General features: G+C 45.3%; 1 protein-coding gene across 3 annotated transcripts in view; it reads right to left on the bottom strand.

Moving 5' to 3' along the window:
- The window catches only part of STXBP4 (syntaxin binding protein 4), a 133,896-nt gene that overhangs the window by 27,970 nt on the left and 80,332 nt on the right, over positions 1–25,594 (bottom strand). For 2 of the 3 annotated variants that reach the window (XM_035103825.3, XM_088661373.1), the window contains one exon: positions 11,240–11,297. The exons of the other annotated variant lie outside the window; for it this stretch is intronic. In XM_035103825.3, coding sequence (XP_034959716.3) covers positions 11,240–11,297 — 58 coding nt within the window. The remainder of the gene's footprint in view (positions 1–11,239; positions 11,298–25,594) is intronic. 3 annotated transcript variants of the gene reach the window in all.

Below are 25,594 nucleotides of genomic sequence, written 5' to 3'. Positions count from 1 at the left end.
CAGAATGAATGGGTCCCAGCCACTCAGATACGGGAGGAATTCTTGGTGGAAGAATTTCACGCCCTCTTTCCCCACAGACCCAAGCCCTGGCACATGGAAAGGGAGGGGGAGGGGGAGGGGGAGGAAGTACTGGAGAGCAGTTCACCATGGGGATGGGAAGCGGAGTTTGAGGAACCAGAGGAAGAAGTATGGGCGTCGCCGAGATCCACCCAGTCAGAGGAAGAAGCAGACTGGCAGCACATTTTTACCCCCACCAGCTCTGACGCCACGGACTTTTTGGGATTCCAGTCCTCCCAGGCGGAAGGGGGGGGGCTCGCAGGACTGGGGGGAGGTGTTCACACCAACGGGCTCGGAAAGTACTGAGTTCTTAGGCTTCCAGTCGTCACCGACACCTGGGGGGGACCTGGGGAGGGGAGAAGGGGAGCTTGGGAGGGGGGTGGATGTGAGGGACAGGGGATATTGCGAAGTCCCTCCCCTCCTGAGTTCAAGCCCATCCCCGAGCACAGGGGAAAGCAGAGAGAGTTCCGATTCCAGTGGGGAAGCAGGAAGTCGTGTCCGAGGCTCAGGCAAGATAGCGGAGCCAGGGTCCCAGGTGGGACAGGAAGGGGCAAATAAGGGGGGGAGACCCATCCCCCCAACTCCGGAATTACGCAGAAAGCGGAGAGGAAAGAGGATGGGTCTACCCAGGCTTTTGTGTTGGAGAAAGACGCGCCAAAAGCCATTCGGAGGTTCTGAACCAGACTGAACACTTAGCTCCGTGTAAATAGCAATGACTTCAGCACTGTAAATACGCAGCACCAATAAAAGAATAAAATGCAGAGCTGTGTAGAGTCGTTACTCTGAAGTAGCCCGCTCCGGCCACTGTGACATATAGAATCAGAAATAAGGCATGCTGGAGATGCAAAACATCAGATGGTGAATTCTACCACATGTGGTGGACCTGTGATGAGATTAAACCATTTTGGGAGAGGCTGTACAATGAGTTTAAAAAGATATTTAGATACACTTTTGTTAAAAAGCCGGAAGCCTTTCTGCTGGGGCTAATGGGTAATGAAATTCGAAAAACAGACCAAAGATTGTTCATGTATGCCACTGTGGTGGCAAGAACATTAATAGCCCCAAATTGCTGGAGGTACCTTTGATAGCGGAGTGGCGGACGAAAATGATAGAATATATGGAAATGGCCAAACTGACACACAGAATTCGCGACCAGGACGATGGGAGATTTCGGAAGGAATGGAGTAAATTTGTAGAATATGTAAAAGATAATTATAAAGAAATGAAGACAGTAGCAGGATTGATATAAAACCTACATCCTTGATATTAAGTAAATTAAATAAATGTGTGATTGGATTGATAAAGTATACCTGCGGCCGGGGGGGGGGGGGGGAAGGGAAGTCAAAGCTTGATAAAGCCATATGTTTTATAAATGTTATGTATATGTGATATGTAAGAATATTAAATGACAACAATAAAAATTTAATGTAAAAAAAAGAAAAGACGTGATAAACAAACATGGTATTGCCTTATGAAAAAGCAAAAGACGGGCCGGTTTTGCTACCCTTCGCAGGATTAAATCACTTACGTCTTCATCACAATTTTTCTGCTTTCCAGCTTTGCAGGGGAATCCACGGTCCAAAGAAAGCAAAAGAACAAACACTGAAGCAAGTACAGTAAATCTCTCTCAGGAGCAGCTGGCAGAGACAATTTGAAGGGACCCAGAACACGCCGACAGCTTGGGAAGTTACTTATTTCTACAATCAGAACCAGATGGCTTGACCTTAAACATCAACATGTCTTTTAATAACTTCTGTTTATTTGGTAGCCAGTTGGCCTGGGGTCACAGGAAAATTCTGGATTAAAAAAAAGGGGGGGAGGCACCAGTTGAGGATGAAGAAGGCCAGCAAGGCTCACCTGACCATTAGCCATTCCACCTTGGTGCAATGTACCTGGGCTGTCCTGGGACAAGAAGGGAACAAAGGAAGGACAGAATGCTATGCGAAAGAATGGGAAATGGACCAGGAATCCTCAAGGACCAGATGCTAGGCAAAGAAGCAGTCTTAAAGAAAGGGGGGAAGGCTGGTGGTACCACCAATTATTGTGATAAACAGAAGAGAGGGAGTCTAGAGCAGCTATGTTAAGGAAGGCCAACATCTGGCTCTCCAGATGTTGCTGGCTGGACCACAACACCCACCATCCCTGATCATTAGTCATTCTGGCTGGGGCTGATGGGAGTTGGAGTGATAGTTTTTCCACCCCTTAGTTAGGTGAAGCATTGGTAGGGATGAGGGGCAAAGGGAGTCCTGATTAGGACCAGACTAAATGGCTGAGGAGCCTCATTGATTCCATCTGAAGTGTTCGGAATGATCGAGATGCTATGAGTTGTGTTCAGTGCTGGTCCCACTCAGAGTAAACCCAATGCAATGAATGGACTTGAGTTGGTCATGACTATTATTTCAGTGGGTCTACTCTGGGTAAGACTAGCACTGGAGACAACCCTGTGTATCTGATGGTTTCAGAGAACACCAACAGAACCTCCACTCTTCTTTTGCCTTTCTAACGCTGCAGAGCCTGTTTACCTGTTGTAAATGGCATCTCAAGATACCTAAGGTTACTCCAGGTCATTCAAGTGATTGCAACCAGAATCTCCCATGAAAAGGGATACATGCTTATTTACTGGCCTTGGTATACACTGCTTAAGTATATGGAATATGTACAACCAACCGATCACTCTGCTCTGTGGGAGAGGACAGCTGAAGATAGCATCTTATCAGGATTCTCCATTCTGCCTGATGTCTGTATTGGGTGTTTGGTGTGGTGGCAGCTACCTTTTCAAACTCCCTCCCATAATATATCAGACAGACACAACCTCTACTGTCTTTCCAGCATCTATTAAGATTTTCTTCTTTCAACAGATATTTTTCTGGGTCGGAACCTGCATTGGATTTGAAACTTTTATATATGTAACTGTTTTTAAATGTTTTTATCCATGCTTTTGTTCTATACAGTGGTTCCTTGGTTCTCAAACTTAATCCGTTTCGGAAGTCCATTCCATAACCAAAGTGTTCCAAAACCAAGGTGCATTTTAACATAGAAAGTCATGCAAAATGGATTAATCCGTCCCAGACTTTTAAAAACCCCTAAATTTACTATCTAACGAGACCACTGATCCATAAAATTAAAGCAATAAATAATGTACTGCATTCACACAATCAATCAATCAATCAATCAGTAGCTAAACTGGGTTCCACACAGTCACAAAAAATAGCCGCAAAACAAAAAACTCAAAATAAATAGCAAAAACAGACACTCAAAACAGAAGTGTGGCACTCAAATCATCAGCATAATGCTCAAAACGGAGCATGTTCGGCTGCTGAAAAACGTTCACAAACCAGAGCACTTACTTCTGAGTTTGCAGTGTTTGGGTTCCAAGTTGTTTGAGTACCAAGGCGTTTGAGAACCAAGGTACCACTGTATATGGTTTTACTGAAATTGTGAAATCACTTTGAGATGGTTCATAAATGATAAAGTGTTCAAAATCACAAAGGGAGCTATGGCAGAGTGAAAAGGAGGTGGGAACTTTAGGGTGAAGGGAAGGTAATAAATGGAAATAAAAGCCCCGGGTCATCTTGCAGGGATCTGGTGGGCTGCAGATTCCAAAAGGGAGCCATATTCCAATCTGCACTGGGATCCATTTGCTGTTGGTCAGTTAAGTCTGCTTTGGATCCCTAGTCGGGTTTGTTATTTTACAGCCCAGTCTTATGCATATTTACTAATGAGTCAACCTCACCACATTCAGCAGGAGTTACTCGTGGGAAATTGTGCATGGGATTGAAGCTTTGACTACTTCTTGTTCAGCTACTTTGACCAGCACCTTGCAGAAGAAAAGTGGCACTGACATTTCAAAGTCTGAAAGGGCTTGCAAACGTTTTTGCAAATGAAGGGCTCTCTCGTGTTTGTGTAGAAAAAAAAACCCCTTAAGATATTAGGGGTTCAACTCACATTTTCTTTGGCAAAGGGCCTCACTTTAAAAGCAGTTTGCAGGTCACAGGAAGCAATACTCTGAACAGTGGCTTCGAGGAATACTCATCTAAAACACTGCTACCTCTGACAGCAGACAGTGTATTCGAAAGAGCTGGGGCTTGCTTTTTTTGCAGATAGCAAAGCAAATTTGATAGGGGCAAAAATCCTTTGAAATTTTACACATATGCAAGCAGTGGGTGGGCGTGGGAGGATAGCAAGACCTTGCCTACTTTGGGGAGTCAGTCTCATGATGTTGAGCTACAATATGGCAAAAGATGGATACGGTAGGAGGATAGAAGAGACTGCCTGCGGTGGCTTGCTTCGAAAAGTGCAGGTGTGGCTACTATGTTCTTTGCTGCTATGCCTGCAATGTAGCCCATTCAAAACTATGTGCACTTTGCAATTGTCTCCCTCCTACATGCTCTTTAGAGTGGGTCCAGGTGGGAGATTAATATAGTTAGCAGGTTATTCAGATCTTGCAAATGGAATGTTGCCAGTACTTTTTTTAAAAAAAACATATTGCATTTTCTACAGAAAGGGCAAATCCAGAATAGATTTGAGAGAGAGAAATAGGGGATGCCATCGTGGGGGAAAATACGTGAGCAGAACTGATACAACATGTCTGAAACCTTAATCTCTACTAAGACAATCCAAAACCACAGCGCGAAAAGCCATTTCCCATGATCTGCATAAATTGTGCACATAATTTGTGTCTTTTACCTATTTTGCATAATAGATACGGTAAAGGTAAAGGACCCCTGGACGGTTAAGTCCAGTCAAAGGTGACTATGGGGTTGTGGCGCTCATCTCGCTTTCAGGCCGAGGGAGCTGGCGTTTGTCCACAGACAGCTCTCCGGGTCATGTGGCCAGCACCACTAAACCGCTTCTGGTGCAACAGGACACAGTGACAGAAGCCAGAGCGCACGGAAACGCCATTTACCTATTTATCTACTTGCACCGGTGTGCTTTCAAACTGCTAGGTTGGCAGGAGCTGGGACCAAGCAACGGGAGCTCACTCCGTTGCTGGGATTCGAACTGCCGACTTTCTGATTGGGAAGCCCAAGAGGCTCCGTGGTTTAGACCACAGCAGCACCCGTATCGCTATTTTGCACAATATATTCTACTGGGCACAGGCTTCTCTAAGGCACTGAAGACCTATCCTATGACGGCTGTATGTCCTGCTCAGAAAGGGTTCAGAAAGATCACGGGGAGCTGATGACACATTTCTAAGCCCATCCTTACTGAACTATGCAGTTTTGTCCACCTGTCAAACTTGGCTCACAGAGGGTGAGGGAAGACAAGAATATGTCCCACTGGCAGGGTTCAGTTTCCCACCTCTGCCTTACATTATTGACCTCCAAAACTGCTTGGAACCAGGGAGGTAATAATGCCAGATTGAACTATGTGGCTGTTACCTTCGGGAGGACAATGTCTTCCCCGCACGATTACAAGAGGGACCTACAAGTATAGATAGAATCTGACTTCATGAGGCACCTTATGAAATCATGCTGGATGGTATATATATATATATATATATATATATATATATATATATATATATATATATAAGCTTCAATGTTTTATTGTTTTTATCAGTTCCAGCTCACAGGGATCAGAAATGTTTTCCCCATCATCAGCATGTCTTTGTATAAATGTTTCGTTCCTGTCTGTTATGTACTGTACATCGAATGTGCTCCACTGTAGCATGCAACCCAAACCAGCTGGTTGAGCTCCTTCTAAGCTCCGATTTCTCATGCAGCGCTTCATCCTGCTACGCCACTCTGCTTCAGAGATATTTATAGAAACTTAAGCAGCATGCTCTTCCCCAGCTTATGGGATATTCAGCTGCCATATTCCTGGAGCATTTATTGCATTCAATTAACAGCTACCCAAATTAATAGATTCAAGCTACTGGCTACGTACTTGGTACTGAACCAAACGTTCAAAGGACCCCATTACCCACAGTGAACTAAATACTCCCCCCCCCCTTTTTGGCATGGTGTGAACTTATAATGAATCCACCACCACCTCCAGTTCCTATGCAATATGGAGCAAAGCACAGAACCAAATAAGGTTTAGAGGATTCAGATGCAGTGCAGATCAGGAATTGAGAGATTTAGGGAATTATGATTGTCATGACAACCAAGACACGTTTCTGTATCTAATTTTGTTCTCTGGAAAGAGACCAGTGGTGAAATAGTTCTAAACTCCTCATGGCTGCCGCTCTTCCAAAACCCAGAGAGCGAAAGAATGGATTGAAAATTCACAGCCAAGCAGTACAAGAGGGTTATAGTATTAGCAGGAGTGCGGTTAAGTACCAACCATTCCACTAATCCCTATTTAAATACACAACAGTTATATTAAAGCCCATTGAATGGGATCATCTGATCAGAAGCACTTCCAAGTATGTTCTCCTCCAGAGAAAGGATACCTTTGTCAATGGACAGAGGCTTTGTTGCGGAAATCTGGGACACAACTCACTAGGGTTGAGGGGTGGCTGCCTGGCTTCCATGGGTCAGGGCGGAAATGAACTTGCTGACCCTACTCCCTGGCTTTCAGTCACCAACTGTGCACAGAGCCCTATATGCGCACACCCCACTAGGCATAGATGCTGAACAGGTAATCTGTAGCAACGGTTATTGCAGGGCACAGATCATGCATTCAGGATGCAGTTCACATTCCAGCCAATGGAGGGAGCCTGTGGGTAGGTGTGTGGGATATTCATGAAGGGGTTAAAACCACAGAGTAGGCTGTCCTGCCCGGCTTAGCTAGGTCACTTCATTTCACCTTGGGAGGAAAGGTTACCAAACTCTTTGTTCTCTCACACATTCTCTCACACATGCTACTTACTAGCAAGGCAGTCTAAGCTGGATGTACCAAGTTTAGACTGTGTGGCTTAAGCAAGCAACTTTGGTGCTTCTATACAAATAATTTTGAAACACTTGCCATTTGGGAACCGAAGTTATACTGCCTGTTTTTCCCTGCTGCTGCTGCTGTGTGAAAAAGCACATGAATCTGACCTTTGCAGAGTTTGTCAGGAAACCATTTTCAACTGACCAAATGTGTGCTTTCTTTCTCTGCTAAAGGAAGCATAGGAACCAGACTCAGGAAGGCAAGAAGGATGCTAGAAATGGCATCCTAAGAAGCAGTAGACAATGCAAGGCAGTAACAGCTAAAAATAACCAGGATAGTGGAGGTGCCATGTCACTCTGATCCCCTGGCTTCCCCATGCACACAAGGGCCTGTTGTTGTTTAGTCGATTAGTCGTGTCCAACTCTTCGTGACCCCATGGACCAGAGCACGCCAGGCACTCCTGTCTTCCACTGCCTCCCACAGTTTGGTCAAACTCATGCTGCTCGCTTCTATAACACTGTCCAACCATCTCGTTCTCTGTTGTCCCCTTCTCCTTGTGCCTTCAATCTTTCCCAACGTCAGGGTCTTTTCCAAGGAGTCTTCTCTTCTCATGAGGTGGCCAAAGTATTGGAGCCTCAGGATCTGTCCTTCCAGTGAGCACTCCGGGCTGATTTCCTTAAGAATGGATAGGTTTGATCTTTTTGCTGTCCGCGGGACTCTCAAGAGTCTCCTCCAGCACCACAATTCAAAAGCATCAATTCTCCGGCAATCAGCCTTCCTTGTGGTCCAAGACGGACAGGTCATAGCTGAGAGTTTAGACTAAATGTGATCCACCTGGAGAAGGAACTGGCAATCCACTCCAGTATCCCTGCCAAGAAAACTCCATGGCCAATAACAAGGGCCTGACATGCATACAAAGGTAAGCATGTACATATTTTCTTCAGTGGGGCTGCCTGCATAAAACTTTCTCTCGCACTGAGAGTCCTGGGTATGTGGAGAACCCTCCAGAGATATGCCACTCGTTTCAAGCTGCTACCATGCCCTGATGAGACACAAAGTCTTTTCAAAGACTGCACTTGAAATTCTTTAAAGATCCTCCTACAGCTGCCAGTTCTCTTTCAAGTCCATTTGATTCATCTCAAGAGGCCCTGCATCTATGAAATTCATTGAGGATCAGCCCGGCCGAAAAGAAAATTATTCAGGAAACCCTTTAATTTGGGGGAGGACGAAAGAACAAATGGGGAAACAGGACTGGAATCTTAATTCTTTGCAGGTTTCTCTTTTTAAAAACCTCTCCCCAGAGGATTGCCCCTTTTCAAGTTTTTGTGAAATCTGACATTGCATATCAGATGGTGTTGTTACTGCAAAATCTTCTCAATGTCAGCTCTGGCTTACGTCTCACGAGGGATCTTTAAAAGTAATTCGTTTGCACAGATTGTCTCACTTTCCCCACATATGCATATTTCCCCCTTAATCTTTTTTTTTGCTTTGATGATACGAGTTTTCTATTAGAACACTGAGCATATTGGACATTTTGAAGTGATGCCTTGTTATTGACTAAGCAAGATAAAGGAAAGACAGGCAGGGAGGCACGCATACACAACATGCAAGCAAGCAAGCAAGCAAGCAAGCAAGCAAGCAAGCAAACAGGCAGAGACCTCAGCTTTTCTCACCCCACCCCTGCCTCCTAGGAAGAACTTCTTCTACCAGGTCGTGGGTTTGAGCCCCACGTTGGGCAAATAGATTCCTGTAATGCAGGAGGTTGGACTAGATGACCCTTGGGTCCCCTCCCAACTCCTCAATTCTATGATTCTATAATTCTACCAGGAAGTGCTATCACTGCTTCTATAGGAACAAGCAAATAAAAATACCAAGCAGCTAAGTGATTCCCCGCCCCCCACCTAGCCTTGGAGCTCTATCCAGACAAGCATTATTAGCCCCAATAAAATGTTCAAATGTGGCTTAAAAACCACATTTCTTCCGTGTACTGTGGCCTGGTCTTTGAAATCCACCACCGATATACATCTGGTGTGGTGGCATAGGGGTTACGGAATTCTCTACCTAGTGAAACAAAGCAGGATGAGAGTTTTAGGCACTCATTTCGGCAATCTTCCTCAGGAACATTATTTGCTCTCTTTGCCAAGCAAACCTGCCTGCTCTTCAGCTTCTTCCGCGTGTTTTCCTTCCATTTTGTTTAGCTACGTTGTTTTGGTTTCGAGATCTTGTGCACTGCATAGACCAGGCATGGGCAAACTTGGCCCTCCAGCTGTTTTGGGACTATACAACTCCCATCATCCCTAGCTAACAGGACCAGTGGTCAGGGATGATGGGAATTGCAGTCTCAAAACAGCTGGAGGGCCAAGTTTGGCCATGCCTGGCATAGATGTATTTTACGTGAGTTTCGGGTGTAGCAACGATGGATTGAATGATATCCACGTTTGTGACTGCAATGCACCTTTCCATCGGGGCTGAGTTCACAAGGCAGGATAGTAATAATAATTTAATAATAATTTATTATTTCTACCCTTCCCATCTGGTGAAGTGAGCTGTTTCAGTTGGCAACGTGGGAGGGGGTGGGGTATTAGATGAAGGCAGGAATTGGTGTCTGAGTGATGCAGTGAGGCTTTTACAAATACAATGTGATGATGATGATGATGATTCCAGATGAAGCAACATAGTGTGTGCTCTCCGTGTGCACCATCTGGGCTTCACTTCAGGCAGCATGATGTTTTGGACTGGCACTATTGTTAATGAAAGGACAAATCTGGACTCCCATAGGGTGCCACAACCCCATTTGGGTGCCACAACCCCTTGCCTACAACCAGTATTGGAGGGTATGGTGAGCCACAGCTGCCCTCTCAACAATGACCCACCTAGAGGAGGGGTAAAGTGGGACAAGCCAACAGAGAGGTTAGGTCAACTAGGAGATCAGGTTATGCCAAGGATCTTAAAATCACCTCACATCTGGCAGTGAGACTCCCGATATGTTATAATTCCAATTTTATTCTGCCACAGCTGTTATAGATGTGACTGGAGTGTTTAGTCCTCTGATTTCGTGTCTCCCCATGAGAAAATTGCTTTGACTATACTATCGGTATATTAAAAAAAACAAAAAAACCACCACAATCACAGAACCCAGCAAGATATTATTCGATTGGTTTTTATCTTGGTGCTTCAAAGGAACAGACTAGAGCTGTGTTTCCAACTGTTTAGTGTTTCAAAGGCACATACTCCAACAGTTTGGTAACCAAAGTCCCGCTGGCTGAACTGTCACGATTTAAACTTAAGAAGTTACAGCCCGCCACCTTAATTTTACAGATATGCATAGCTGTTAAGTTTCAGAGAGCAGTTCAGCTGGAGGCTGGTTTTGCTACCTGCATGAAAGATAACACATTGGTCGCTAGGGCTGGGCGATATCTGGTTTTCAAAATCATGATATATCACCAGCTAAACTTCACAGTATCACGATGTCTGAACTAAGGATTTAGCTATGGCTGGCTTCATGGTTTTCCCCCACATGGTGAATTTTGTTCTGGCACCTCCTCCTGCGATCCACTGCCCCTTGCATGAGGCAGGGGAGAACTGTACCGGCAGAGGTCACAGGGGCTGCAGGAATCGAGGAAACCATTGGCACACACACACACACACACACACACACACAAACGTCATGATTTGAGATATATTGCCAGGTCAAAAATTATGAAACTGATATCACGATATGGACTACAGACAGGTTTTGGATGATATATCGCCCACATTTATTAAAACATGCACCTCAAATGTAGATCACATGTAGAAGTCTTTTAATTGCCCCATTCCCTACCATAGCTGCCAAGTACCCCGTTTTCCCCGGGAAACCCCCCGTTTTTACTTACCTTTTCCCGGTGGTCCCCCGTATCACTTCGTCTCCCGTTTTTCTCCGTTATTTTCTCCTGCCGGCGGCCATTTTTTTCCTGATTTGCCCTTCTATGGGCACAAAAAATGGCCGCCGGCTTCAAAAGTGCGTCGACACAACTTTCCGGTGTTGCCCTGCTTCAAAAGTGCGTCGACACAACTTTCCGGTGTCGCCCCGCCCTTCTATGGGCACCAAAAATGGGCGTTGCCGACACTGGAAGTCGCGTTGACGCACTTCCGGTCATGCGTAGAAGCTACTTTTGAAGCCGGTGGCGGCCATTTTTTGTGCCCGTAGAAGGGCAAAGCGACACTGGAAGTTGACGCAACTTCCGGTGTCACATGGCTGCCGGTCCCGGATTCTGCAGTCCGGGACTTGGAAGGTAAGCTCCCTACTAACATAAACATTTTTGTCCACTGTTTTCCAGATAATGCTATTAATTGCATTCAGACAGTTGATAGTGCTACTCACTTGATGAAGTACTTGATTCCATCTGCTGTATAGGCCTCTTCCCAACCGTAAGGCAGACCTAGGTGGATGTCAGGGGGGGGGGACAAAACAAAACAAAAACCCATCACAAATCTCAGTCAGCACTTTCAAGCCTAACATGGATCTACATTTCTGAAGGGACGCCTGTTAAAAATATGCACCAGTAATGAAAAGCTAGGTATAAATAAATAAATAATAAGTTGTTTATTATTTATGACAATATTCATATACATTAGGTACAATATAGAGGTGTTGTGCATTAAAAAGCACACAACCTAAAACTAATGCAACAGTATAAAAGCATATATAAAGGGGGGGGGATTGATACAGGGGATCCATACACATAAAACAGGGTCCCAGTCTTATGGGTCAGGGAATGCATGGGCAAAAAGATACGTCTCTACAGTGGTACCTCGGGTTAAGAACTTAATTCCTTCTGGAGGCCCGTTCTTAACCTGAAACTGTTCTTAACCTGAGGTACCACTTTAGCAAATGCTGCTGCGCCACCGCCGCGCAATTTCTGTTCTCACCCTGCAGCAAAGTTCTTAACTTGAGGTACTATTTCTGGGTTAGCGGAGTCTGTAACCTGAACGGTCTGTAACCTGAAACGTCTGTAACCCGAGGTACCACTGTACAAGACAACTGAAGCAGCTGATGTTTGCTGTTTCACAAACGGCAGAGAACGTGGCATTCTGCAGTACAGGGACAACAGGAGAAAGCCCCCATTTTCGGATCCCCACCCTGATAGTCTGTAAGGTGTAGTGCCTGAAGTCAAATTTCCTCAGATAATCTCAGTGATCCTACAAGTCTCTGCAGGGACAGGAGGTCTGTCAGGTGACCGAGCCCCAAGAAATATGTGTGTCTGAGAGAGAGAGACAGAGACAGAGAATAATTTTCCATGTGTGTGTGTGTGTGTTGTGTGTCTTTTTCCAGCTGGATCTTGCTGGAGCGGCCGAGACCACTAACACTGGTCTTGAAAGACCTACATTGGCTCCCAGTGTGTTTCTGAGCACAATTCAAAGTGTTGGTGCTGACCTTTAAAGCCCTAAATGGTCTCGGCCCAGTATACCTGAAGGAGCGTCTCCACCCCCATCGTACACTGATGTCCAGCTCCGAGGGCCTTTTGGTGGTTCCCTCCCTGCAAGAAGTGAGGTCACAGGGAACCAGGCACAGGGCCTTCTCGGTAGTGGCGCCCACCCTGTGGAACGCCCTCCCATCAAATGTCAAGGAAATAAACAACTATCTGATGTTTAGAAGACATCTGAAGGCAGCACAGTTTAGGGAAGTTTTTAATGACTGAGGTTTTAATGTATTTTTAATTTTTTGTTGGAAGCCACCCAGAGTGGCTGGGGAAACCCAGCCAGATGGGCGGAGTATAAGTAATAAATTAAATAGCACTCTTGTGATGTGTGTATACAAACACACCACAATTTGTTCAATAATTATAAACAGCGCTATTTCTCTAGAAAAAGAGGTAACAGAACTCACCACAAATTCCTCCCTCATTCTCTTAAATGGCAATGGCGCCCACCTGAGAGGTGGCAGAACTAGGTTCCGGCAAGTTCTGGCTCAAAAAAAAAGGCCTTGATTGTAAACCTGTTCTTTTGGCTTCAGTAAAGTGCCCTTCTAGGTAATTGCATTCAGCAGCCATAAGCACTGTTCTGTCAATGAAGTACCTGATTCGATCCCAGCAACTGTCAATACACAGCCAGAAGCGTGAAATCCGAGAACTGTCTGATTATTAAACGGCCAGGTGTTAACATATATAACGGTGTCATCTAAAATGAGTGGCAAACTGTCACCCCCCCCCCAATAATTACAAATCAGACACTTGCTTCTTTGGTAGCTGCCTCTCTAGCCTTGACAATATTACCGCAGACTTCTCTTGAAGAATCAAAGATTATATTTTCCAAAGGTCTCAGAAACGGGTAAGTTTAGGAGCTGGGGAACCTGTGGGCCTTCCAGATGTTTTTGGACTCCTTTTTAAAATTTATTCATTTGGTTTTTCAAATTAAAAATTTACAGTCACATATGCAACTTACAACATAAAGACAAGATTCTCTTGGACTTCCCTCCTTTCTTTTTCTTCTTTGGCGATCACTCGTAGCTGAGTAAGATTGTCTTCCATAAACACAGTTTTAATAATGAGTCCGTAAGTGACTGTGGAGGCCAATTCTGGATCCACACGTCCTTCCACAGTGGGGACATAGGTTTCTGGGTGAGAGTTGATCACGGTGTGGGTTTGCCAAGCGTGCCTTCCTCTTAGCATGTTTCTCCCTTGCATCCTGAGTTCGAGTGTCTTCAAAGCCCATGACACCTTTGATGAAGGCTGTTCTCCAATTGGAGGTCCTATTGTTAATCATTTCCTCCTGCAACTTTTGTAATAATCCAAAGTCTTTTATCTCTCCATTGTGTACAAAATTCACCATTAAAACTACATGTGGTATTCCAATCCTACTGGAAGAATCAGAGATCAGGAAGACCAAAATTTTAATAAGGAATGGGGAAAATGTATAATTCATCTTAAAAACCATTCTAAACAGCGAAAACCGTTAGTAGGATTGGAATAATACTTGTCATTTAATTGTGAATTTTGGACACAATGGAGATGTACAAGATTTGGATTATCATAAAAGATGCAGGAGGAAATGATTAACAATAGGACCTACAAAGGGAAGGAGGGAAGTCCAAGAGATTCTTCGGAATCTTGTTTTTATGTTTTATGTTGGATATGCGATTGTAAAACTTTAACCTGAAAAACCAAATAAATAAACTTATATAAAAAAGAAGGTGGCAGGCAAATGAGGAGCAAGGAGGAGGGGGAGCAGGCCCAGGGTGGCTTGTTTTGGCCCCCTTTGTGGGGTGTGGGCCCCAGCAAGTATCTGATGGCAGCTTCTAGTGCAAATCCTGCTCCCAAGGCGAAAGAGTTGGAAACGCAAATTGCAGGCTTGCTCTACAGACAGCCTCTAATTTTCTCCTGCATCGAGCGAGAATTTCCTCGTGAAGTGGCAGTTCATGAGCTTACATATTTCACTGATGTACACAAACCCAGACCTTGACTCCTTACGAGCCAGCTATTCATTCAACAAAGGGCTGCATTTACAGACTGGAATGCTGGCAACTTATACAAAGCCTGTTGATGGAAAACAAGCCTCCCCCCCCCTCCGACTCTCGGAAAGGGGCCCTGAAAGCTTCTGCAGGCTTTTTGTGCGCCACAGACTGTTTCCAAAGCTCACAAAGCCACGGAGTCACAAGTGCACAACTTAATTTGTAGGTCTGTGCCCCAAGTGCCAATTTGAAAAGAAATTCCTCCGTGATAATATTCCAGCCTTGATTGAATTTCTGTCTGGAGGAAGGAGCTTGGTTTCAACTGGGCTATAAATAACCAAGTAATGCAAGCATTTTCAAGGAAAGTTAGCTAAGTGAGAAAGCAAATAGCTGCTTAGGATGAAACGCGGGCGAGACCAAGCTAATGTATTTCCACTTTTTGGTGCAAGCGATGTGCCCGTTGTTGTGACCCAACAAGAGACCCAACAGAGATTGCTACCTCCCCGTCGGAAAGATAATAACCAAGCAGAAGCAAGACAAGCCACAGATCCACCAGGCTCTCGCTCTTTAAAACAAAAAAAAAGTGCGGCAACTTCAGTTCCAAGGGGCACCTTCTCACAGCGTTCGGAATTTGACAGGCGCATTTTGCACCTGGCTATCGGCCGCTTGCAAGCAAGTGAAGATGCCTTGGCGCCAGGATGGCCCCTGATGTCTCCACCATCTGGAGGTGCATGTCTGGGGACGCTTGGATCTTGACTGTTTTTGCACACAAGCAACACATCCCGTAGAATTCTGTCCATGATATTTTATGTGCACAATCAGAATGAATTTCAGGAACCAAAAATATGACTTTTCTCACCAAATAACAGCCTTACCTAAGGCAATGGGGGTCATTTGGGACTTGCAGCTGTCCATGGAGGTGCAGGTCAATTCTGTGTCCAGGGCAGCTGTCTGCCAGCTTCATATGGTACACTGGCTGAAGCCCAGCCTGACTGTGCATGGTCTTGCCAGCATGGTCCACGCCCTGGTTATCTCCTGCTTGGAACGACTGCAAAGCGCTGTACGTGGGGCTACCTTTGGAGGTGACTTGGAAACTACAACTAATCCAGAACGTGGCAGCTAAAATGGGCGAAGAAGGCAATTTTAAGATGGATTCTCTCTTCAAGCAGAGCACTGAGGAGGCCGAGTAATCTGAGTGCGTCCCTGTAACATGCCCTAGAATCAACTTCAAGGCACATGCCAGATGGCTCAGGCAGATGCTTAGCTACGTTTTATAGGGAAGTGCTTCCTGAAGGCAGAAAGCTCAAGGACCACAGACTAAAGGGTAAGATTTGACGTTTCCCCAGAAGTAAGTGCATCCATTAGGTCTTGGTGGATATAGCAAGAATGTATGCACAGATTCTCCAGTTTCCGTTCCTGCTGCAGTGACATGGAAGGTCCTCATTTCAGCACAACTGATACCCCCCCCCGGCCTTCCTGTACAGCAGGAAATGGAGGAATGCAAGCAACTGACATAAGAAGAATCCTGGCCTCCTTTCATGCTTAAGAGCTTGACTCGATGGAAACTGACAACAGCTCCACACGGCATGGAAGCGGCTGGTACAAAGGAGGGTTGGGCTGAACTTTCTTCTTGCTCTCCCTCCATGGAAACGTGAAAGCTAGCAGGTCTTCAGCTTCATTTCCCGCCGAGCGGTGCTAATATCCACAATCTGCGAAGGGAGAAGAGCCCTAGAAATACGAAACTCCAGGACTCCCTCCCTCCGTCTTTCCCCTACTAGTACTTGTCTTCCACTGAAGTGTGTGCATGCGCCAGATGCCAACTTTCCACTCCAGGAAGCAGAGCTGGTGTTCCATTCTCCCACCCCAGCTGTGTTATTCTGGGACACGACTCCTCTTTGACACCCACATGGAAGACCTGTGACTTGGAGGCGTACACTTTCCTTCCATTTCCTCACTTGCCTCTACGCCTGCTCATTGCGGATCATTTCTAGGAGGAGATGCTGTCTGCTGGAAAGGCGTCCCTTTTGTTCCTTCCTGGCTTGTCACTATTGATTCCATTGCTCTTGGCTGCCTGTCGACTTTCCCGGTTGCATTCCTCCCTTTGATAAAGTGGGTCAGAGCTTGGCACCGAGAAATTGCGTTTCCTGGGCCTGGTGAGAGACTCTCTAACCCGCCCCCCACCCCAACAGCATATAGACCACATGTCACGTAAACGCCTGTCCATTATGGAGCAATATGGATTTCTTAGAGCAGTGTTTCTCAACCAGTGTGCCTCCAGATGTTTTGGGACTACAACTCCCATCATTCCTGACCACTGGTCTTGCTAGCTAGGGATGATGGGAGTTGTAGTCCCAAAACATCTGGAGGCACACTGGTTGAGAAACACTGTCTTAGAGCTTGCATTAATGAGAGAGGGGGTTGTATGAGATAAATTGCACAATCCTATAGGGACCCAGGTGGCGCTGTGGGTTAAACCACTGAGCCTAGGGCTTGCTGATCAGAAAGTCGGCAGTTCAAATCCCTGTGATGGGGTGAGCTCCCGTTGCTTGGTCCCAGCTCCTGCCAACCTAGCAGTTCGAAAGCACGTCAAAATGCAAGTAGATAAATAGGAACCGCTACAGCGGGAAGGTAAACGGTGTTTCCATGTGCTGCTCTGGTTTGCCAGAAGCGGCTTTGTCATGCTGGCCACATGACCCAGAAGCTATACGCCGGCTCCCTTGGCCAATAATGCGAGATGAGCGCGCAACCCCAGAGTCGGTCACGACTGGACCTAATGGTCAGGGGTCCCTTTACCTTTACCTATAGATGCCTACTCTAAAGTGAGTTCCTCCCCGGTTTACTCCCAGGTGAGTGGGCACAGGATTGCAGCTACAGTTACAAATATTTCACAAAAGGAAAGGTGTGTGTGTGCTTAATTAAAATAATAACTGCCAATTCCTTTGTGAATGGTATTTATTTAGATTAATAGCTCTTCCTATCCCAAAGGAAGCTATGACTCAGTGACAGAGCATTTGATTTGCACACAGAATGGGGTCAATCTCCAATTTAGGGGTAATAGGGGATACAAATGGCCTCCAGACTAAGGGGGTAAAGCAGGCACCCCCAACCTACGGCCCTCTAGATGTTTTGGGCTACAACTCTCATTATCCCTAGCTAACAGGACCAGTGATCAGAGGTTATCGGAATTGTAGTCCAAAACATCTGGAGGGCTGAAGGTTGGGGATGCCTGGGATGAAGGATGGTATCAGATCATATGCTGCGCTCTATTGCACGGCACTGAAGAATGACGAAAGAAAACACAGATAACTAGCAGCAGATCACCACACCAGGCATTATGCATGACACCCACATGCTCAGTTTTGGATTACCGTAACATCTGGCTCTCGGTTTGTTTAATCCAGGGTTTCTCAAACTTGAGATTCCAACTGTTGCTGGACTACAACTCCCATCATCCCTAGTTAGCTGGACCAGGTAAAGGTAAAGGACCCCTGACAGATAAGTCCAGTCGCAGACGACTCTGGGGTTGCGGCGCTCATCTTGTTTTACAGGCCAAGGGATATGGCGTTTGTCCGCAGACAGTTTTTCTGGGTCATGTGCCCAGCATGACTGAGCTGCTTCTGCAGAAACCAGAGCAGCGCACAAAAACGGCATTTACTTTCCTGCCTATTTATCTACTTGCACTTTTTGGCGTACTTTCGAACTGCTAGGTTGGCAGGAGCTGGGACAGAGAAACGGGAGCTCACCCTGCTGCAGGAATTCGAACCGCCGACCTTCTGATCAGCAAGCCCAAGAGGCCACAGCACCACCCAGGATAATGGGAATTGTAGTCCCCCACAAAACAGTCAGAGACCTAAGTTCGGGAAACCCTTGAGGTTAAAGTTCTTTGTGTGTGTCAAGAAGCCCTGTGGTGATTTTAACTTCAGGCAACTGTTTTTGGTAGCAATTAAAGCAAGGTTTTACAAGGTTTCAGTAACCCTTCTTGAAAATCACCATGGGTGCTGGGATATCAAGAATCCTGTTCCACACTTTTCACAAAAGTGGGCAGCCATTATCTATCTCACAGAAGACATTCTGACCTGTTCCTTTTGTGCAATTCTCACCAAATAACAGCCTTACCTAAGGCATTGATTTGTTTTTGCAGACACCCATTAGCGTTGCTTTTTGTTTCCTCATAGAAAGATTCACACAACTGTTGCTTGAATAATCCCAAAAAAAGCACTTTTGAATCTACAGTCGTACTTTGGAAGTTGAATGGAATCTGTTCCAGATGTCTGTTCGACTTCCAAAATGTTTGGAAACCAAAGTGCGGCTTCTGATTGGCTGCAGGAAGCTCCTGCAGCCAATCGGAAGCCACAGAAGCCCCATTGGATGTTCGGCTTCCAAAAATAGTTCGTAAACCGGAACAGTCACTTCCGGGCATAGCTGCCAAGTTTCCCCTTTCTCGTGAGGAAGCCTATTCAGCATAAGGGAATTTCCCTTAAAAAAAGGGAGAACTTGGCAGCTATGCTTCCGGGGTTGTGGTGTTCGGGAGCCAAAACGCTTGAAAGCTAAGCTGTTCAAAAACCAAGATACGACTGCACTGGTCTTTCATATTTGGCTAGAGAATCTCTCGAAGGAGAGGATCTTGTTGGCACAAGGAACAGGGCCCTTTTCTGATGTAGCTACAGACCCTTGGAGTCCTCCTGAGCAAGAACGGCAAGTGACCTTGTTGACTTCAGAAAAAAGCTATCCCACCCAACCCTGTTTTTGGGGTGGGTGGGTTATTAGTGTATCCACAGACACTGTGGATCCATGCTCTACACTGATAGGGAAATGTGGGGAAAGACAAAAAAAACAAAAACTTTTTGTGATCTTATAGAGTGGTTTATGCAGGACAGGCTGCGTAGCCCACACTGGTTTTACAGCAAGGAGACTGGGTTTTGAGCGGATATTCATTTCCACTCTTAAGTTCATTTCTCCACAATCCCACATCAGTTTGCAATCCATATTTTCCCCCCAAACACCCCATGAAAATTCAGCTGCGTGCTGGTGTGAATTTTTCCTAATCTCATATATTTGGACGCCATCTGGCCTAACATGTTTAACAAAGCAATTTTCCCCTAATATAACAACTTTTTGTGTAATTTCCACTAACACATGCATTTCAATCCACACTTTGCCCTAGTAAATGAATTTTTGCACACATTATTTGGTTGGACAGCTGTACTGCAAAATTGGGAGAAGTGTCCATTTCAAAGGATGGCCGTGTTTTGATTTGCATATGGTTTTGGAAAGGGTGTGTTGGGTAGGTTTGCCTATAAAAGCAAGCTGAGCCAAATTTCTCCCCTACCCCCAGCTGCAAGTCATACAAAACCCAAGGCACTTCACACTAAGAGCAACTCACCATTACAAGATATGGGGGAAAGATTCGAGATCCAAGTCTGAGAAACAAAATGTGTGCCTGCAAGTTTGCGTGCCTCTCCATTTTTAAAAAGAGGCTTCTAGCTCTCTCTCCGCCTAAACAAATATGTATTCTCATCTTAATAAGGCTCTGCTAAAGGGACATTCCATTCTCTTTTGTCTACATTGCAAATTCCATTTTAAGCAGCGGATTGACTTCTTTTGTTGTTGCTGCTGGTTTGGAGGAGATGGCGCTTCACAAATGGAGACACCAAGGACACCAAGTCTGAGTGTTTGATGTTGTCGCCCCAAACACCCACATCTCCACAGGCCTTATGTTTCAAGGCAGCATTGAGGGACAGAAAAAGCCTTATGTTCAACCAAGTTTTGTGGCTAACATGCATCTCAAAGCCATATCAGCGCAAGGAGAAAGAACATGAATGCACGTTAGTTAACAGTTTTCCCCTTGAAAGTTCTCAGACTCATCTGCCATTACCCTTGCAATGTACAGAGGTATTGCTAATGAAGAACTGTGACCGAGAGGAGCATAAATGTGCTTTAAATATTGCCCCTTTAACTTACTGCCCTGAATATTAACAGGGAGGCGTTTGTCTTCCAAGAAAATCACCAGCATCATAAACAAGATAGAATAGAAGAGGAGCACGTCCCCGTCAAAACAGTAGCCTTTCACAAATTAAAACCAGAGCATCCATCATAGATCTGGACGGTTATTAAAATCAAAAGTGGAGGAAAAACCCAGCTGTGACCTTTTTTAAAAAATCTAGGCAGGAGTTGAAAATTGAAAGAAATGAGTACACCCCACAGAACCGAGCAACAAATCACTTTTTCTTGCTCTACGGATGGCACTCACAAACAACCAATTATACTCAACTGTTGCATTCAATAAGCTGAAACCAACCAAGTTTGTAGCATGTACTTAAATCTAAGTATGTCGAAAAGCACTCCTGAGTACACATTTACATGAAGAGAACGTAATTTAAATTAAAAACCATTTCTCCCCTTATTCCTAGCTCTCTCCCCACTTGACTCTTATTTTCTGTAGTGACACAGGGGGTGGGGTGGGCCAGTAAGCCACAGGGTGCTCTATTGCAAACGCTCTAACTGCCTCTGTGCCATAGTTAATATTATGCAGAAAAGCCAAACCTTCATAACCCAGCGCTAGTACTTATTATTTATACCCCTCAGGCAGGTTGAGTGGGTGGGTGTCAGGAGAAGCCCCAAAACAGCTCTATGGGCGAGTGGGGAGATTGTTCTATCAGGCAAGCAGAAATGCATATGCAGATACAGTGATATCTCAGTTTTCAAATGTAACCCATTTTGGAAGACTGTTCGGCTTCAGAAACATTTGAAAACTGAAACACAAATGTGTTTCAATTGCAATGGAGAAAATTTGAAAAACAAAACTCAGCGGAAGCCGTTCGACTTCTGAAGCGCATTCGAAAACAGAAGCAATTACTTCCGGGTTTTCGACGTCTGGGTTCTGAAATGTTTGGGTTTGGAGACGCTCGAAAACCGAGGTTCCACTGCAGATCTCATTTGCGCTACACTGAATGTCTCTCTACGTTCTCAGGCTCTCTCTCCATCTCTCTTTTAAAAGAAAAAGAAAAAGAGGAACACATCAAAATTTTGATTGGCACATTTCACTCTGGAATTCATCTGCTTCTTTTGCTTAATGGAGTAACTTTCCTTTGTAACTTATTATACCATCCGCCCACCTCTGTCATTGTCATTTTCTATTGCTCACTGACGCATGTGATTTTAAAATACAAGTTCATATATATATATATATATATATGTATGCATTTATTGTTAACAAATCCAATAGTGTCATCTAAATTTAGAATGAGGCATACACTGGCTATATTTCGCAGCAGTTACAAGGTTGAACGACAGACAAAAATATCTCTGGGTATAGGGTGGTATATAAATTCAATAAATGAATGAATAAATGAATGAATATCTTGACAACAATCCTTCCCATGCTTTGCCGACATTGGTGTCTGCCTCAAATCAGGTTAGATCGTTTGGCATCTAATCCAGTGTTGTCTACTCTGATTGAAAGCAGCTCACCATGGTTCCCCCCCCCCCACATCATCTGCTCCCTGAGTCTTAAAAAAATGGATTTGCCAGGGACTGAACCCGAGACCTTCCACATATAGTGCACAATATGCTCTGCCATTGAGTGATGATCAGATCACTGGATCAGATCTGTCCATCCCAGTTGATTGAGTCTGTTATCTGGCTCCCACCAAGACCCTCCCTTCCCTTCCTTCCCTTCCCTTTCCTACCAATCCTTTCAGCTACTTCCAAGAGGTAGCCCGCTCAGAAGTAGCTAGCCCAGTAAAAATCTCTCACATGAATAATAGGAAACTTATTTCCTGCTCTACCCTTCAGTAACCAATGAAGGAGTAAATACACAGAGACGTTCTTCTTGCCCCTGAAGCCAAGTACTCTTCCTAGCACTGATGGTCTTTGGAGAATTCTCCAGACTAGGGATGGGCAATGATGGGAGGTTGGAGTCCAATGACATCAGGAGAGCTGCAGGCTTCCCAGTTCTGCACTAGACATTTATGCCGAAGTTTTAGACCCCTGAAGCCTTTTCTGGTACCTCCCCTTCCATCATGCCTGCTGGTGAAGGCTGTCCACTTATAAATGCAGGCTTTGAAATGTAGATTCTCTTCTAGGAGAAAAGCTGCCAGGACATGCTCAGGGAATTCTTCCCAGGCACTGGGTGAATCTGGTAATTTCAGCTTCATATTTTCCCCGTCTTCTATTCCGTTTTGTATGCTATCGAAGCTAATATATTAATTTCGACGTATACTTTACCCTAGTATATGCAGTTTTGTATTGGACTGGAGCACTGCATTACAAAATGCAGAAAAGTGCAAATTTCAATGGGGGGCTATGTTTTGGTTCAATTGCAGTTTTGCAAAGTGTGAATCAGGTAGGTTGGCCTTTAGAGGCAAACGGAACTGAATTTCTCCCCTACCCCTAATTCTTGCTCAGAAAAGCTGGGAGATAAATGCTAAGAGTTATTTTGAGAAATTCCTATTTGGTCTGAGCACAATTTAAAGGGCAGGAGATTACCAGAACATTAATGTTTAAACCACCAAGCTTTACTTATTTAGTAGATGCCCTTTTCCAAAGTCTGCACGCCGAAAACTAACTGGGGGGGAAATCACATACAACTTCGTTGCTTGCCAATGCAACGCATGCACGTGTTAACAAATTTATCAAAGGCCAGTGTAAATAAGTTTCATGCCATTAGCTCAAGCTCCCCAAGCAGGAATTCTCAACAAACAAACAAACAAACAAACAGGATCAATTTAGTTACAGGTAGGTAGCCGTGTTGGTCTGCCGTAGTCGAAACAAAATATATAAAAAATCCTTCCTGTAGCACCTTAGGGACCAACTAAGTTTGTCATTGGTATGAGCTTTCGTGTGCATGCACACTTCTTCAGATAAGGTATCTTCAGATAAGGTATCTTCAGGGGTGTGCATGCACACGAAAGCTCATACCAATGAAAGCTCATACCCCCATCGTTCAGCCCAGACACTGAGGTCCAGCACCAAGGGCCTTCTCGTGGTTCCCTCCCTGAGAGAAGTGAGGTTACAGGGAATCAGGCAGAGGGCCTTCTCGGTAGTGGCGCCCATCCTGTGGAATGCCCTCCCATCAGATATCGAGGAAATAAACAACTATCTGACTTTTAGAAGACATCTGAAGGCAGCCCTGTTTAGGGAAGTTTTTAATGTTTGATGTTTTATTGTGTTTTTAATATTCTGCTGGGAGCTGCCCAGAGTGGCTGGGGAAACCCAGCCAGATGGGCGGGGAACAAATGATAAATTATTGTTATTATTATTAAAACTGTGAAAGTTGCTGGGGACGAGACAAAAGGTCTTCCATAAGCTGGTCCCAGAAGCTCCAGATTATCTCTGGATTCATGCAGCCCTACTGTGCAATGCCAAAAGCTGTGCCAGAGACAATCCTAGCCTGGCAAAACAAGGAAAGAACCCTTCCCTACATCTGGAGATCCAGGTGTCCTGTTGCTGTCGTGCTTATACTGCTCACAGACCTAAAATGAATGAAGATGTAGGAATCTGTGGTACCACACCAGAAATCCCTGGGGTAATAGTGAGGTGTGGGCAGGGCAAGCTGGCTCCCAGCACCCTCTGTCAGCAGTATGGCCCCATAGTAATTATGATCACTGTTGCAATTTCTAGAGCGCCGATCACGCATGCACATCCTCAGGTAGCCTCATACTGTGTGTGGCCATGGGGGTTGATGAAGAAGATGCTGGAAACCGTGGTCTGTACACTATGGTTACCAGATGTCCCCGTTTCCCGGGGACAGTCACTGGATTTACAAATCTGTCCCCGGACAAAATCCATCCCCAGAATGTCCCCGGATTTCATTTAATTTATATTTTAAGTGTTGTAGATTTAATAGTAGGGAATGAATGTTGCATGATTGGTTCAACGGCACAAGACACATCATATGGGGACTTCCGGTGAGGCAAAGTGGCGGGTGCCACGGCAGCGAGCAGCTCCTGAAGCCAGCCAGAGCCAACTGCGCTACCAGGCTGGCTCCGGGCTGCTGAGACTCCTGCTGCCATTGCCGAGGGGGAACCGGAGGGGAGATAGGGCACTGGGAGGGCAAGGGCATGTGGCTGAGCCCAGGCCTGACCCAAGCGTACTCCACAGTGGCTAGTGCTCCAAGAGAGCAGGCCGGGGCCCAGAGGAAGGCCGCGCGACAGAGGAGACCACAGAAGAAAAGATATTACTTTAAAAAAAACTTGTTTAAAAAAGATACAGTGGTACCTCGGTTTAAGTACACAATTGGTTCCGGAAGTCTGTACTTAACCTGAAGCGTACTTAACCTGAAGTGAACTTTCCCATTGAAAGTAATGGAAAGTGGATTAATCCGTTCCAGACAGGTCCGCGAGTACTTAAACTTAAAGTACTCAAACTGAAGCATACTTAAACCGAGGTATGACTGTAACTTTTTTTCTCTTAAAAAAAAGTGTCCCCAGATTCTTTGAAAAAATCTTGTCACCTTACTGCACACCCCTCCATTAGCTGACACCACTGGGATCCCAACCCTTGAATGCTGCCAAGCCTTGCTTTCCATATGCAAAGTCTCCAAAGGCTATGGGCATTGGCAGAGCCTTATCCCGTTCTCCCGTGTGCCAGCAAGGAAGCCCTGAGACAGCAACCTGTGGTGGCATAATAATATACACAATATATATATGAAAACGTAAGAACTCAAGAACCAAGGAGAGAGGATGGGTGGGGAAAGGGCTGCCATCTCCATCTCCACATTGTCCTGCCTTTGCGTTCCATATGGCAGCTGAGCAAAAAATGGGCTGGGCCTCTTGTTTCTCGTTCTCTCCGATGAGTTACTTGCACACTGCGTTTTGTTTGTGCCGCCTGTACATTGTTTGCTATTATGCTGCACAGAGCATGGCCGTGGGTGGCGAAGGCTGTTTTATAAATAACATTATCCCTTTCAATTCAAGGCAGAAATTCACCACCACCCACATTTCCTGAGCTCGAGGGTCCTGATTCCCATCTGAAACCCGTCCATTTTACTTGCTGCTACATGGTGACGTTTTTCTGTGTGCTTTGCATATAAATGAGCAAAGTTTGCATTTTCACTTACAAATAATTCCCTCCCCTTGCTACAGAACTTAAATCTAAAGACGGATACTGCATCAGTACAGCACAGAAGCACCTAACCATTGTTGATACAAATATCTAGCGTTAGCTCTCCCCCCCCCCCCCAGTTTCAAGGACTGTAAAGCTACACACACATTTGAGTCTTGCACCAGTGAGACTTCAGCAAGGATCTCCTGGGGGCTGACCAGAGTGAGAACTGCCTGCAAGTCTGGA

This window comes from Zootoca vivipara, chromosome 2 (assembly GCF_965207765.1).
Source record: "Zootoca vivipara chromosome 2, rZooViv2.hap1.1, whole genome shotgun sequence".
Taxonomy (NCBI): domain Eukaryota; kingdom Metazoa; phylum Chordata; class Lepidosauria; order Squamata; family Lacertidae; genus Zootoca; species Zootoca vivipara.
The sequence above is the reverse complement of the archived record's forward strand: the minus strand, read 5'-3'. Positions and strand labels throughout refer to the sequence as shown.